General features: G+C 48.8%; 1 protein-coding gene across 1 annotated transcript; it reads right to left on the bottom strand.

The window, feature by feature from the left end:
• Window positions 1-7,978: 7,978 nt before the first annotated feature.
• On the bottom strand, window positions 7,979-10,515 carry TMEM275 (transmembrane protein 275). Its single transcript, XM_066324917.1, has one exon. The coding sequence runs from the start codon at window positions 10,426-10,428 to the stop codon at window positions 9,880-9,882; it is 549 nt and encodes a 182-aa protein (XP_066181014.1). The 5' UTR covers window positions 10,429-10,515; the 3' UTR covers window positions 7,979-9,879.
• Window positions 10,516-15,057: the final 4,542 nt, after the last annotated feature.

Raw genomic sequence — 15,057 nt, 5'->3', positions numbered from 1 at the left:
GCCATGTGCCTACAGCAGGAAGCATGTCTAGGCAAAGGGGAAGTCTGGTGGGTGAGCCACAAGATGCACTAACTTCGAGCAGTGTTTCCTCCTCTGCCACCAAATCCTTATGTGACCTTAGTCACATCACTTCATCTCCTGGTACATCCAGTTCCCTACCTCCAAAACATCCCTTTTGCCTGTTTATTTCCACTCAGATTCCCAAGGGTTTTTTTGAACAGGTTCCTGCCATTCTTTGCACCTATGGATCCCAACTGTTCTGAGTCCCTACATCAATCTTAGCACTGATGTAGTAAAACCCAGAGTGCCTGTCTTTCAAATGCCCTTAAAAATGTGAGGATCATGATGTATGCCCTTACTCCTTTTCACTCCCTCCACCTGCTGTTACCCTTTTCCCTGTGGGGAATAATGAGGCAAAATATTTCATGTAGAATGGGCTCTCTCCTTTTTCTCCTCAGCAAACGCACTTAGCACCTGCTCATTAATGAATGTACACCCTGCACATCGACTGGGGCTGGTGCTGAATTGAACTTTGAATGCCTTTTCAGTGCCATAGCCTAGTTAATAATTACTCCTATGACTCACTCAACTCCATGCTGCTGGAGCGCCATTAGGAGAATTGACAGCAAAATAACAGAAACATTAAACCTAATGATTTCGTGAGTGTTAAAGTGTTCCCAGTGTCACCAAAGAAGAGCCTTTCCCTTTAGTACTTGGCCCTCCCAGGGGTGTGTTTTCCTCCCATCGCTGGCGTCACAGAGGAACGTCAGCTGGCTGGTCCTTTGAGCTTCGGCAGTGGGAGTGTGGGGTGCCCACGTGTGCCATGTGTGCACAGGCAGAGATTGTCCCCATTTCAGAATAGAATCATAGAATCTGTTGGGCTGGAAGGGACATTAAACATCATCCAGTTCCAGCCCCACTGCCATGGGCAGGGATGCCACCCACTAGACCAGGTTGCTCAGGGTTCCATCCTGTTGGAGTCCAGGACATCCCCTTGGATGACCTGGGACCCGAGGAAGGGAATTTGAGCCCTGGACAGGGGGGTGTGGAGTTGGTCCAGGGGGCTCAGAGACCTTGGCACATAGCCCAGGAAAACACCGGGTTTGATTTTAGTCCATGGGAGAGGCTTCAGACACAGAGAGAGGAATTGCAAACCACAGGGATGTGAAAACAGTAGTTTAGCACTGTAAAAGATACAGAATTCAGTAGTTTTAGGGTTAATGGAATAGAGGTAAATGGGGACAAGATGGTGGAATTTAGGTGGTACCTCATGTACTTCTTCCTCGTCCTCCATTTTTTGGGATGGTGATGGCACAAAGTAGTTAGAGTGGATTGGGTCAAAGTAGAAATGTCACTTTTAGTGTGGGCACTGTGCATTGGTACAAAATAGTAAACAGCCAGATAACCTGTAGTTATCTGTATAAATGTAAGGGAACATCCCATCGGGAGGCAGTCACCTCGTGTCCCAGCTGCTGTCCGGACCTCGGCTGGGAGCAAAAAGAATTTTAAGATATCAAATAATAAACATCACAAAAAAACCTAAAAACAAACCTTGAAGACTGCTTTTTTTTATACCAATGCAACTCAGAGCTTATAGAAAACCAAGAATTTTAAACAATCTGGCCTGGCATCCAACCTGGCCTTGAGCTCTTCCAGGGATGGGGCATCCACAGCTTCCCTGAGCAACCTGTTCCTGTTCCTGATCACCTTCTGAGTAGGGAATTGCTTCTTAATATTTAAATCTTTCCTCTTTAAGTTTTAAAAGAACTTTTAAAACTACTTCCACCCTGTTCTATCACCATCTGCCTGTGTAAAAAGTTGCTCTGACAAACATCTTTGTTGCCAACCAGCAAACTCTCACAAGTTCAGTTGAAGTGTGGTCTGGCAGGCCCCCACTGCCCCAGCATCCTGGGATGCCCCTCCACCAACCATGCCCTGCAAGGAGTCCACAGGCTCACTGTTAGTTTGCCTAAATCCTCAGGGAAAACACTCTTCTGGATTTTCTCTATTTCACAGGGACAGAGGGTTACCCACAGCCTTGCTGATGGGTAGGTGGTAACTGCCATTATCACAAAGCTTTTTGAATGTGGCAACAAACCTGATAGGTTTAATAAAAGACTTTGGGTCAGAAGGAGTTTTGTCCACTGTTATTCCCCAAAGCAAAACTGTTTCTGTGAAGTAGGCATTTCCTTTTCTTTCAACAGGAAGATTCAATTTCTCTTCCCTTTTTCTTAGCCAGTTCCTTCTCTTTGCCTTCATTGCCACAAATTCCCTAATCTCGTTATTTTTGCGTGTTGGAAAAGTGTAATCATCCAAGCCATGAAATCGAAGACAACAGCATCACTTCCAGGGAGGTGACTTAAGTCAGAGGAATTAATTCTCCCAGCAGACAGCTCTTACTTAGAACAAATGTGATTTTCAGAACTGAAGCTATGTATTTAATGAGGCTCTATGAAAACATGTGTAGCCCAGAGCTGCTGGGAAATTCAGCCTTGTGCCAAAGAAATGCATCAAGTCGGGAAAACAACAGCCAACAGGATTGTTCAGTCAGTTCATCCCTCAGTTCCCTGCAGAGAAAACCCATCTCTGTGTTTCTCAGAGATTGCTGCCCTGAACAAGGGAATCTACATGCATTTATTGAGTGTCTGAATTTGGCCCACCCAAAATGTGTATTTTGAGGTTTAATCAGGAAAAGAGATGATGTTTCCTCTCTCTCCTTCAAAGGAAGCCAGCACACATGAGCAGGTGGATCTCCACACAACACAGGATTAAGGTATGGAAGTTCTTTCCCTGGGATGTTACAGATGTTGAAAACTGTGGCTTTATTCATTTCCTGGGAAAAGCTGAGCTCCCCCTTTTCAGCTCTGTGCCTCAATTTCCTTTCTTACCTGTTGTCCTTCGCTTTACCCAGAGCAGGGACTGCCCTAGCTGCACTCACAGAGCAAAACATCAGGGCCATGGAGGGGGCTGCTGGTCACCTACATGGTGCCAGGCCACATTCAGAGACATTTCCAGAGATTTATGGCCATGAAAATCCATTTATCCAGCAAGGATGCAGCAAAGGTTTTGAGGCAGGTTGGTGTTTTCAGACAAAGGAGAAGAAAGAAAAGCCATTTGTAGACCACCATGTGGGATGAAGCTGGAAGGGAAGCCTCAGGGAACTTTCTGTGCTCTGCTGCCTGGGTTTACCTCTCTGGAGCAAACAGCTCTGCCATCCCAGGTGCAGCTGTAGCTGCCAGATAAAGGTTTGTTTTTTTTTTCTCCAGTGAACTCCAGTGAACTCCATGGCCCTGTGAAAGGTTCCCAGAAAACAAATTTGGCTACTGATTTGCACAAGCAGTTTTGGGGTGCGGGCAGCAGTCATGTGCCCACCCCTAAGTGAGCTGCAGAAGCCAGACCCCCTGGGTTTGCCAGCAGCACGTCCTGCCCACATGTAAAATCTGCCTCCAAATGGAGAATGCAGAGACCTGGAGACAGCAAATGGGATAAAGCACCAGCTGCTTGCCACGGGAGAAGGAGGATCAGCTCCTAATGACAGCATCATGTTTGCCTGGCTCAGCTGGAGATAAAAAGATGAACTATAGATCACAGTGATTTCTCATGCCGAGGTAACAACAGAGAGGGATTTGTCTCCATAAGAAGCATCTTTTCTGCCTATATGCCAGCAAAAGAAATCATTTTTCTATCTGACTTTATAACTTCATCAAATATCCATCTGGCACCAGGCCAGAGCACTATGAATGAAGTTGTATTCGCTGTCACAGCAGATGGAAGTGAGAAACTCCCACGAAGATTTCAGCAGGAGAGACCTACTGTGATGGCTTGGGGAGGGTGCACAGATCTTCAGAGGCACGGCTCATTAAAAGCACTGTTGCAGAGAAATCTGGCTGGTTGGATTTGACTGAAAACAGGGGGTCTGATGAGGAGCTGTAGTCCCAAAGCTGCCTTAAAAGTTTGGTCCTTATGTGGAGACAGAGTTCAACAAGATCTTTTTTTAGGGGTGCCTGGAGGATTGAGTAACAGAGCAACACTCAAGTGTTTGGATCGGAAATTTCATCTGGAACCTGGGAAGTTTTATTTCCTGGCAAAAGCATCATGAGAACCAGTGTATTCTCAGGACAGGCCAATTTCCAGAAATCAAAATTTCCAGATGACTTTTAGCTCCCTGGAAAAACTCCTGGGGACTCTGTGTGCATGGATGCCTTGAAAAACATCATCTGTCCTCCCAGGCCTGACACTGTCTATGCTCTGAGAATTCAAATGTCAGCGTGTGCAGGTTCTGCAGAGACAGGCTGAGGGTGATGATGAGTAGCAGGAGATTCGCTGGTGGAAACAGCTAAATCTCCTCTGCCCAGCTTCGTAAATGAGATGGAACAGAGCTGTGGGAAGGAGCCTGGATGGAGCAATCCTCGCTGAGCAACCCTGACTCTCTCGGTGAGCTGTGGTCACCTCCTTGCTGGAGCTCTCTGGGTCAGCACTGGGGGCAGCTGGGACAGCAGAAACCTCCTAGACTGGCCACCACTGCATGGGGTCGTCTCCAAGGCCTTCAAATTAATTTTAAAATTGAAGAAGTCAAACTCCTGCCTTCCTTAGGAAGCGTGTGAGAGCAAATTGTGTAAGACACCAGCAAGGAGATGCTCCCTATCCTGGATGCACTCAGAGGGCTGTGATGCTGGAGAGGATGGACGTCTGCTGTGGCTTCACACCACTCTGGGGACACAGGGCAGGGTGTCACTCTGAGGCCATCCCAAATGAGGAGCTCCTTGGGGTCATCAGTGTGAAATCCAGGAGTTTTAAGCAAATATTCAAACCTCTCCCAGAGCATGTTGTAGTGGGGCTGCTGGCAGTGTCTGAGGGTCTCTCTCATGGCTGCTGAAAGCTCAGCTGAGCTGACAGCACCTGACAGTTGCGGAAAAACAGCCTTTCAACCTTTAATTGAGCACATTTGCCATGGCCTCAATGGAGACTAATGACATAAAAGCTCATTTATTTTTTTTAACAGAGGGACTCTGCAAATGGAAATGCCTCATTTTCATGGGTATTTTTGCTCTTTCAGGGATTTTTTTTTCCTTTTCCTTTCCTTATCCAAGGAAAATGTCCAATTTCTTCCACAAAACAGACGTGGAAGGTTTGTACTTTGCTGTGGACTTGGGGGTCCTGCAAAATAATGGCTGTTCAGGAGCATTCATAGAGCTCCTGAGCCAAAAGACAGAGGAATAAAGCAGAGAGAAGTAAGGGCTCCTGGGCAAAGATGAGCATTTCACAGGAGGGAAGGATGGAAGGAGTCAGCCAGCTCAGCTTAATGAAAGAAAAGCTCTAGGAGATCTGCAGTGAACCTCAAATGTTTCAGGGATAAAAATTTCCAGGAGGTTAAAAGGTATCTTGGTTAAAAGCCATTGTTGGTACAAGGATAGAAGGAAATAAACCGGCCACAGATAAATTCGGGCTGGAAATTGGAAAAAGCTAATTACATTTCATCTAATATTTCTGGTTAATTCTTTCAGATGGAAAGAGATGCTCAGGTTAGTGTAGAGCAGCTGCTGTGGCAGGGATGCTACAGGCTGCAAGTCCAGAAGGGTGGCAGTGGATGCTCAGCAAACCCTCCTCAGTGCTTTCCTCTCTGGTCCCCCTTTTAAAAAAGAAAAGCCTTTCCTTTGCAGGGAGTTTTTCCTAATGGCTAAAAAATCCTTTCTGAAGGGAAAAGGTTTTCATTTTACACACATTGTCAGTGGAGCCTTCTTAGCCAGCTCATTTCTCAGGTCTTTAACCAGCCGGGCTGCCTGGAATGGAGAGATTTCCTCTCATCTCAAATCACTTGGCTGCACATGGGAGAGAAGCCCTTTGACGAGGTGAATTTGCAAGGCTCTCAAATCCTCTTTATTCTCGCTGTGCTTTCCCTCCTTGACTCATCTCCAGGAGATCGTGTTGGGCTAAGCCCAGAACGAGCACGGGAAGGTGACAGCACCAATCCTAGACACACACAGGCACACACAGATACAGCTCCCAGCCCTGCCCTGCACCATAAATTAAATATCATTTCTACCCGGGACTGGGGAGGATCAGCGGAAATAATCCAGCAGGGACACTGAATCAGAACAGCCCACAGTGCTCACCCATCCCAGCCCACAGCCCTGCTCCTCCTGTATCCCAGAGGAACCAGAGGCCCAAAATTCACATCTGGCCTGCTCAGGTACCCAGCTGGGGGTTAGACACACACACGCAGACAAAAAAAGGCTGAATTTGGCTATTCCCATGTTAGTCAAGGGAATGATAGTGGGAGTCTGCAGTGGGACTAGTGTTTAGGCAAGCAGGACTTCAAGGAAAAGTGTCATTCCAGAGGCAATGTGAATTCTTAGGGACATTTTTTCCTTGCAGCTGCTTGCACTGTCTGGGAAAACAAACAGGAGCGTGAGGAGCACGAGGCAAAATGAACACAGACAGGATTGGGCCACACACAATCTGAGGATAAAGGAGAAGGTGGTTGTTGGAAGGAAAAAGCAGGCAGATCAAATTCTTTATGAGTGCAATTATTTTAATGTGTCTGTCTTTTCCAAATTCCACATTGCACACACGGAAATAGCAGGTTTTTTTTAAAAAAAGACTCACACCAGAAATGCTGACTTAGAGAACTAGGAACTCCTTATCTCCCACTACACAGGGAGGCACGAGATTCACAACAACATCAGGCACAGCTGATCATGGGGGTGAACAGACAGACAGACACGGAAATTACAAAAGACTGAAAAAGGCAAGAGCAGGAAGGAAGTGGATGTTCTCATGGCCACCTTGCTGGGCAGGCAGGTGGGATCACAGCTTGCTGGGCACACCCACCACACCAGGGGATCGGTATCTCACTGGTCCTACCCCTCTGCCTGCCCAGATGCCATCTCTGCTGGTTGTCATCTCCTGGTCAGATGACAATTGGAATTGTATTATCCATCTCTGGTAGCATTTCACAAGGCAGGTGTGATAAGGAGTGACTCCAGGCTGCTCTCCAGGTTTGGCTTTCAAGACTTCAGTGAACAAAGGAAGGAATTGCATGGTTATCTCTTGATTTTACTAATTTTTTGGCTCCAAGTGCTCAAAGAAAAGTCTTGCAGTAACCATATTCACATGGGAAATGCCTCTAAAAGACTTTCAAGCTGTTGTATGCTAGTGAGGCCAGCAAGCTGGGAATCAAACCTACATCAGCAAGCTGTTCTGCTTAATTGCTACAGCACTCATGGGCAGGCAAAAACCGTGGGAGCCTTTTTCTCAGCACTTTTTCTCAGTTTCTGCATTCCAAAGGGCAGCAGTGCTGGGGGCAGAGCTCCCCAAGAAAATGAGCTCTAAGGGAAATGACACAGGGATCAGGCTGTACAGACCCATCCACCTTGGTGCAATCTCTCAGGTGTGCCAACACTAACCCTGTTCCTTGGCAATGCTCATCCTTAAAGCAGCTTTCCCTGGAGCTGGGAGCAGGAGTTTGCCCTCTCACAGCACAAGTGAGTGACTTGCCCAGGACCTGGAGGCTGTACCAAAGACTTGAACCCACATCTACCCAGCCCTACACAAACACCCTTCTTCCAAGCCTGCCTCTTCTCCTCCTGACCAGTACAGACCAGCCCTGCTAAAATCAAGATGTAATTCCTTGGTGGAGAAGGAACTGTTGAAGACGGCAAACTGCTGGAGGACTCAAGGACTCACCTTATGACTCTTTGGTTAACCTTTTGTCAAGGAATTATTTCAATTCAACCTCATCCTACCTGGGCTCGTGCAGGGACCATCAGCTGCCCAGTGGCTCCCCAGAGCAGCCAGGACACCTCCTGCATGGCCTGTGCAGCACCATGGCTTATCTCTCCAGCTTCCACATGGCCACACGTGGTCCATGGCACAGCACCCATTTGGCTCTCGCTGCCTGGCCACGCAGGGGGAGCCCAGGGCAGCCTTGGCCATGCCACAATCCCTCTCTCTCCTCCAGCATTTCCCCTCCCACCTCTCTCTCCGTGGATTTCTGATGGCTAAAGCCTCGCGGCTGTGTTGTCCTCAGCCAAGCAAGCAGCTGATGCTGGGCTAAATGCGAAGTGTTGCCTCCTTCTGGCTCCTAGAGATGTAAAGTACTGTAAGAAAGAGATGAGTGGAGGGAACATGACATGGAAAACACACCTCAGGAAACCAGAGTGGTGGCAAGGACTCTTTGCTGACCCTGGGAAATTTGGGCTATCGAAGGGAGGTAGTAGGATGGAGGATGAAAATAAGCCAAAGTGTGCAACTCCCAGCTGCAGGATCACAAACGATGAGAACTGACAGGCAGCCAAGGGGCAAATGGATTATTTCATGAAGGAGAAATCCATTCAGGGCTACAACATACAGGCACCACTTCCAGCTCAGGAGCTCCTAAGCAATAGCACACTGGAAGCTGGGAAAGCACTTTGGGCAAGCAGCATCCTGGTTTTCCCCTGTCTTTACGTTCCTCTCCAGCCTTGTCAGAAATTGGATTCTGGGCTAGCTGGGCCACCGTGGTGATGTGGTAGGGCCCAGATGATTTCCTCATCATTCAGAGTCCAGAAAACCTCATTTCAAATATAGAGTCCCATAAAGAGAGGATCCATTCCAACTCAAAATCCACTCTCTTGCTGCTGCCTCCCCACACACAAATCCTGCCTAGCAGTGCTGTCCTTCCCCACACTGCTCCCAGATCCCACATGAGAACAGGAGTCAGAGCAAAGCCCATCAGCACAGCACCATGTTCCCAGCCATTGTCACCCAGAGAAGAACACAAATCCTTTGCAGCATTATTCCATCAGATTAAGGTCTTTCTAAGGCAGAGGGGGCGTCTTTGCTTGGGACAGCTCTTGATAAATTCTCTTCTGCAAACTCATCCCAGTGCTTTGCAAGCCCATTTCCAGCAGCAAGGATCCACTCCTGGGCAATGGCTCTCACAGGTGATACAGGTGAGATCAGTGATACAGTCACCATCTTCCAGCACAGCTATTCTGATGCCCATACAGTTATTTACCCCCTGCCTGAGGCGTGTCCCAGGCCAGCCTTCCACACAAAAATATGGGAAGAATGTTGCCTACTACTCAATACATAATCATGGCCCAAAAATTTAATTTGCAGGCTCCTGTTAGTCTCTGGTTACTCCAGGAGCTTATCCCCAAGGATTCAGCCTGACCAATCTTCCAAGAAATACACTGTGAGGAGTAGCACAGCTGCAGCTCAAACTCATTAACATGAGAGGAAAATACCAGGGCTAATTGTGATCCTTGTGGTTCCTTCTCTTAGAATGGGCAGTAAAATCACCCAAATGAGGGCAAGATGGGGCAAGAATTTTCAACAGAGGGAAGAGGGTTTCACACTGCTTTTTCATCAGCAAAGACATAGCTTTGTCCCTATTGCCAAAAAGTCTGGCACTAAAAATGCTGAAATCTTCTGGTGACTGAGTGGCAGCAAGCTGTAATTTACTGCATTCCTGCTTCTTTTATGTCCAAGAATTGCTTCACTTCAGAGAAGAAAGAGCTGTCATTTGTCAGTCCCATGTAGCCTCTCCTTCCAACTGCCACATTTCCACATCGTATCAGACAAATTAATTCATTACCCTCTTCCTATCTGCTCCCCAAAAAATGGCAGCATATTTCCAGGAAATGAGATCATCTTTTCACAGCAGCATCATGATCAGTTTTCTTTTTAAAACTGTGTAATGGGCATGTTTCAGCACAAAAAAATCCGGATTATTCTTTTTCTGCTGTTGCATCCATCTCCCTTAGAGTGGTTCAGAGAGACCTGACTGTCTGCTGGCTTTTCACAAGCACCTTCCCCACACCTCTGACTGACGGCACATTTCCAGCCCACCCATTGCAGCATTTGGCTGGCTGCTGACAAAAGCTTTGCCCGGGTTTAGGATGTGGCCATATCCCTGGGCAGGTTGAGCTGTATGGCCTCTCCCCCTGGGGTGTATTTGGCCACTGGCCCGTTGCCTTCCATGGTGAAGAGTTTGCAAGCCTTGGCGTTCTCGTGAACGGGTGTGGACTTTTTGGAGGAGATGGGGGAATTGGTGGGGCTCAGCTGGACAGCAGTGGTGTCCTGCACCGTGTGCTCGCTGGTTTCGATTTCAAAGGCTGTGTTGCCAGGTTTGATGAGCCCAATGTTGGAACCTGGCTTGGATTTCCGGGCCCCGTGGGCTGGGGGCCTCCGGCTGCAGATGCAGCAGGCGCCAAAGAATGTGAAGGCCACCACCAGCAAAATGGGGCCAATGATGATGGGAGGGTTGTTCACTGGGAGGAAGGTCCCAAAGGCAAATGCTCCCACTAAGGTGATGTTGATCCCCGCCAGCATGATGCAGAGTCCACAGGCGCAGCAGAGGGCAGGGGAGGGGAGGCCCTGGGGCCGGGTCTTTTTCTGGGTGGGTTTTTGGGACAAAGAGGCACTGCTCTTTTCACTGAACATGCTGGGAAGAGTCTTGGAGGTCACCTCAGTCCTCACAGGGTGGTTGCTCTATTGAAAAGGCTGTTTCCAATCTCCTGTTGCCTTGAAATCCTGGAGAGGAATGGAAGAGCAGCTGTTAGAACAATGAACCAAACCACCTTTCCTCCAACATTCCTGGTGACCTCCTGGAGAATCTTCTCCAGGTTTGCTGGTGCCAGCAACTAAACACAAATTGAAGCCTGCTTTCAAGGCTGGACTCTCCCTGACTGTGGTGGTCACATGTGGTCACCCTCAGGCTGGAGCACTGAGCCCAGTGGGCTCCATGTCCTTTGCTGTCCATGTGGATGATGCCCAAGTGAGCCTGAGCCTGTGCTGTAGCTGGTCTCACAGTGTTTGTCACCACCCACACAACACCTGCCCAAAATAACAGAATCCAGCACTGCCCTGAGCACCCCTGGCTGCAGGACATAGGTGATATATGTTTGAATGAGTAAATGGTCCACCATGGTGACAGAAAGAGGGACCCTTTGCTCCATGTCTCAGTGTTCCAGTGATTGAAATGGGTCATCCAGGTTGCCTTTCCAGCCAGTGGGGAATAAAAGGTCCCAGAGGATGACCCAGAACATCCCCCAGAGATGTCTGTACTGGGAGCTGACTGCAGAGGCAGCCCTGGAGATCACTTGAGCAGACAACACTTGGATGCTCAGTGGTACCAACACTGTCCGTAGACACTGAATGACACCCTGTCAGTCACACAGATCTACGATAAAATGGAGCAAATGTGGGTGCTTTGTCAGCTAGACCATGCTTTCCACCATCCATCTCACCATCTTTGGTGTGATGGTGTGATCACAGGAGACCCCACAGAAGTGGAATCTGGTTTGCCTCAGCAACCATAAACCCAAACTTCTACAAGGTTTGAGCACGAGCAGTATCAGCTCCAGGATGGAGGCTCATGAAAAATGAGATGCTGAAGTTGAAAAAGAGCCAGTATGAGGATCTGTCTAGGACCCAAAGCAGTAACACTTGGCCCTGACTGACAGTAGCAGCTTCTCTGTGGAGGAGACTATTGGATGTGATGAGAGCTGGCTTTGTGTTTGCCATACTTGCTGGGAAGTCAAATTGCCAGAAGCCAATTTGTCAGCAGTTTGCTGGCGATGTCTTTGATTTTACAGGCAGGAGAGCACTTCTCTTCCCAGCCTGACTGCAAACAATAGCAGTCTGCTCTTCCTTTCTCCCTTGCCTAGCTCCCTAGCTTCTTCCCTCCTCTCCTGTCAAATCCCTTTCGAAAGTGTTGTCAGCAAAAACTGATACCACTCAGTTTCTATGGCAAGAGCCAAGAATCTCTGTTGTGCTATCAACACTCTGTAGCCACTAAATTAATAAATAGAAAACCAACCAAACAACAAACCAACAAATAATAAGCCATCACACTGAAACACGCCAGTGGGATCAGCCGGGCATTTTCAACATGTTTCCTTGGTTATAAAATTTTCTGGCACCTCCAGCTGAGGCAAAGCTCTCTGCTGCTCTATCGGGTGTCATATCTCATTTCCTTGGCTTGGGCTTTTGTTTAGACCTGGATGTGTGCAGCAGTCAACTTGCAGCAGAATTCCCATTCAGTGAGACATCAGCTGGAGCTGACAGGGGCAGGTGCATCAAAGGATTAAATCCTTCCTCACCTGGGGATGCCTGACTTGGGAGGGGTCTCTCAGCAGGCAAAGATTTTTCAGGATACTGAGAGCATGTGAGAGAGAAAGGGCATTTTCTCCATTAGCCAGGCTAGCACGTGTATGTTTCCCTAGCAGTGTCCTTTTGTTCTGCCTGGGAACCCTGGCATGCTGACGGGAGCTGGAGCCCTGATTCTGCCTCCTTCACCAGCCCTGGGCCAGCAGCAAGAGAGCTTCTGGTTAAAGGCACACATGCACCACTGTTTGCAGGCCAGCTGCTGCAGATGCCAGGCCAAACCTTCAGCACACAGAGGCTGCAGACAGCCCAGTGTGGCTCTTCCCCTTGGTTTGCCCCACATTCTCCCAGTGCAAAGTGCCCACCAGGGAACTGTGTGGTTTCTCATGGTTAAAAATCATCACAGATTCACTCCACCAGCTTTTTTCCTTCTGGCTTCTCAGCACTTGCCTGCTTCCAGTCTGAAGGAATTTTCCCTCCTGGAAGAGCCAGGCAGCTGGGCTCCAGCAGGACACTAAACATTCCAGCTGCTTCTGCTCTTAGGCAAGGCACCACCAGAGGTCTGGCTGCTACTGAGATTTTTGAAGAGGAGCTTGAACCTGTTGCCCATCCCATGTGTCAGTGGGCACCTGTAGCCACTCCAAAGAGACCCTGCTGGTTTCTGGCTGCTTGCAAGGCTGCAGTGATATCACCCAGCATGGTCCCTCATTTTCTCTGCCTGGCAATTTTTGTTTGATTATTATGGATCTCTGAGCACAGGGGCTTAAGCTTGTCACACCCTCTCTATAGCTGCACCAGAAGTGTTCTGGCCATGCTACGTCCAAAGCAAAACTTCTTTCCAATCCTCTTTACTTGCAGCATGCTTACCTGCATGGGGTAATGGCCCTTTCCCAGCAGAAAGCAGTAGACTCACTGGAGATTCCTGCCTGGAACATCTCCCATCAGCTTGGGGGCAGAAGATCTTGGAAGTCAAGCATGATTACAGGGCTAGAATGTGATCTGCACACACACCACAGGGTAGCTAGAAGCACATAGAAATGCTTGGACTGAAAACACTTTGAAAGTAGATCAGTGGTTGCTTTTGTCTTGATCTCCATATGAAACATCAGGGATTATACACAAGGGATTCCTGTTAGACAACCAGATGACATGGAGATGAGAAAGCCAACAGAGCAGTGGAGGATAAAGCAAAAAAAACAAACCAAAGCCACAGAATGCCTTACACTATCCTCTACCTAACAAGGCCCCATGACAACATAAAGTTACGTACAACAGAAGCATCTTTGCTCTTCTGTCATCTCCTAAAGCACAGGCTGATGGTTCTCCATCCCCTTCTTAATCACAAGGATGGGCTGATGTGGGTCAGCTCCCACTGCTGACCTGTCTGAGGATATCTGGCAGCTTTTACCTCTCACTACAGTGAAATCGATGGCTTTAAAATTACCAGCTTTTCAACCAAATTATTCTGTTCAAATTGACCAACTTCTGTTCCATCAGGAGTGGAAAAAGTTGTGGTTTTTTGGGTCTTTGACTGAAAAATGTTCTTTTCCTATCAGTCAGAGTGTAGGTTTCTTCTCCAACCAATATTTCAGCTTGAGATGTGCTACTGCAAGCACTGCTATACAAAAATAAAAGCTGCACACTCAAGCTGGCATGATGGAAATCCAGAGGTCCTAATGATTCCTTCCAGGGGAATAGCCACCCCTCCCTGTACTCTCAGGGGGACAGACTTTCAGCCATATCTCTGAGAGTTCCTAGAGCTCGAAGGGCACACTGACATATTCAGCCAGCATTTTAGGAGCATCATTTAAAGCCATAGCAGCAGCATCAGCAGCGTGTACAGCTAAGCACGCTTCTCTCTTAGTTGTAGTGGAGAGAAATTGAGCTGTCATCTTTCCACACCGTCTCACTGCAGCAGCACAATGAAAATACTTGACAGACCACAGATGAGTCTCCTTTCCAGAGGTGTGATGGCACAGAAAAATAATGATAGTGATCAGCAAACTAAAATTGCAGCCAGACATCTACAACCACCCCACACACAGGCAGGCTCACAAACACACAGGCACACAACGTTTAGCTACCAGGAGAAGAACAAGACTTTTTTTTTTTTTTTTTCCTGGGCAAACTGCTGGGAAACTCTCTGGCAGGGCCAAAGAGAGCCTCAGGGTCTGGGAGGGGAGGATACTGACCTGGGCTGGAGCGTGAAGCCAGGGAAGGCGATGGAGAGAGCGGCTGCCCCGGGTCTCACCTTCACCCTTCAGCCGGAGATGACAAAGGCACGGCTAGTCCCAGCAGAACCGGAGCTGGAAGCCCAGCTGTGCGCTGCGGGGAGAAGGATCTCACATCCCTCCTCCTCCCCTCTTGTCACCGAGCTCGGGAAACTTTGCTGGGGTGTCAGGCGGGCAGTCTCCGGCAGAGCTCAGCGGGCTCTCTGCGAGCTCCGCCGCTTTCCCCCCACTTTCTTCCTTCCCCTCGGAGGACGATGTTGCTGTCCTTAGGCAGACGGGTGTTGAGCCGCAGCATCGCTGCCCCTCCGCATCCTGCGCTGCCTCCTCCTCCTCCTCCCCGCCGAGCCCGCGGTGCCCGGGAGGCTCAGCCCACCGCCCACCGCTGTCCGGCACCGCTCACTCTCTCCCCGCTGCTTTTCCTTCTTCCTTTTCTACTTCACGGCTGCAGCTCCCGCCCCCTTCAGCTGACAGAGGTGCCCGGAGCAGAACAGCCCCTTTTTCCCCCCAAAGGGTGAGGAAAAAGCCGGGAGCGCATCCCCGCCGAGGGTCAGCCCCAGCGGCGGGGGAGACACCGCCAAATGCCAAGGGATAGGATGCGGGCTCGCCGATGCTGCAGCGAGGCACGGATCTCTCAAAGGTTTGAAACGCACGTAACGAGTAATAATAATAAAAAAATACGGCCGGTGTACAGTGCCTTAGGATGGTGGAGGGATGCCGGAGGGATGAGTGCAGG

The sequence above is a fragment of the Sylvia atricapilla genome, chromosome 9, assembly GCF_009819655.1.
Source record: "Sylvia atricapilla isolate bSylAtr1 chromosome 9, bSylAtr1.pri, whole genome shotgun sequence".
Lineage (NCBI taxonomy): Eukaryota > Metazoa > Chordata > Aves > Passeriformes > Sylviidae > Sylvia > Sylvia atricapilla.
Note: the sequence above shows the minus strand (reverse complement) of the source record. Positions and strands in the feature narration are given on the sequence as shown.

What these genes read in the sequence shown, in the direction of transcription:
- TMEM275 (XM_066324917.1), bottom strand. Translation starts at nt 10,428, where the DNA reads ATGTTCAGTGAAAAGAGCAGTGCCTCTTTGTCCCAAAAACCCACCCAG.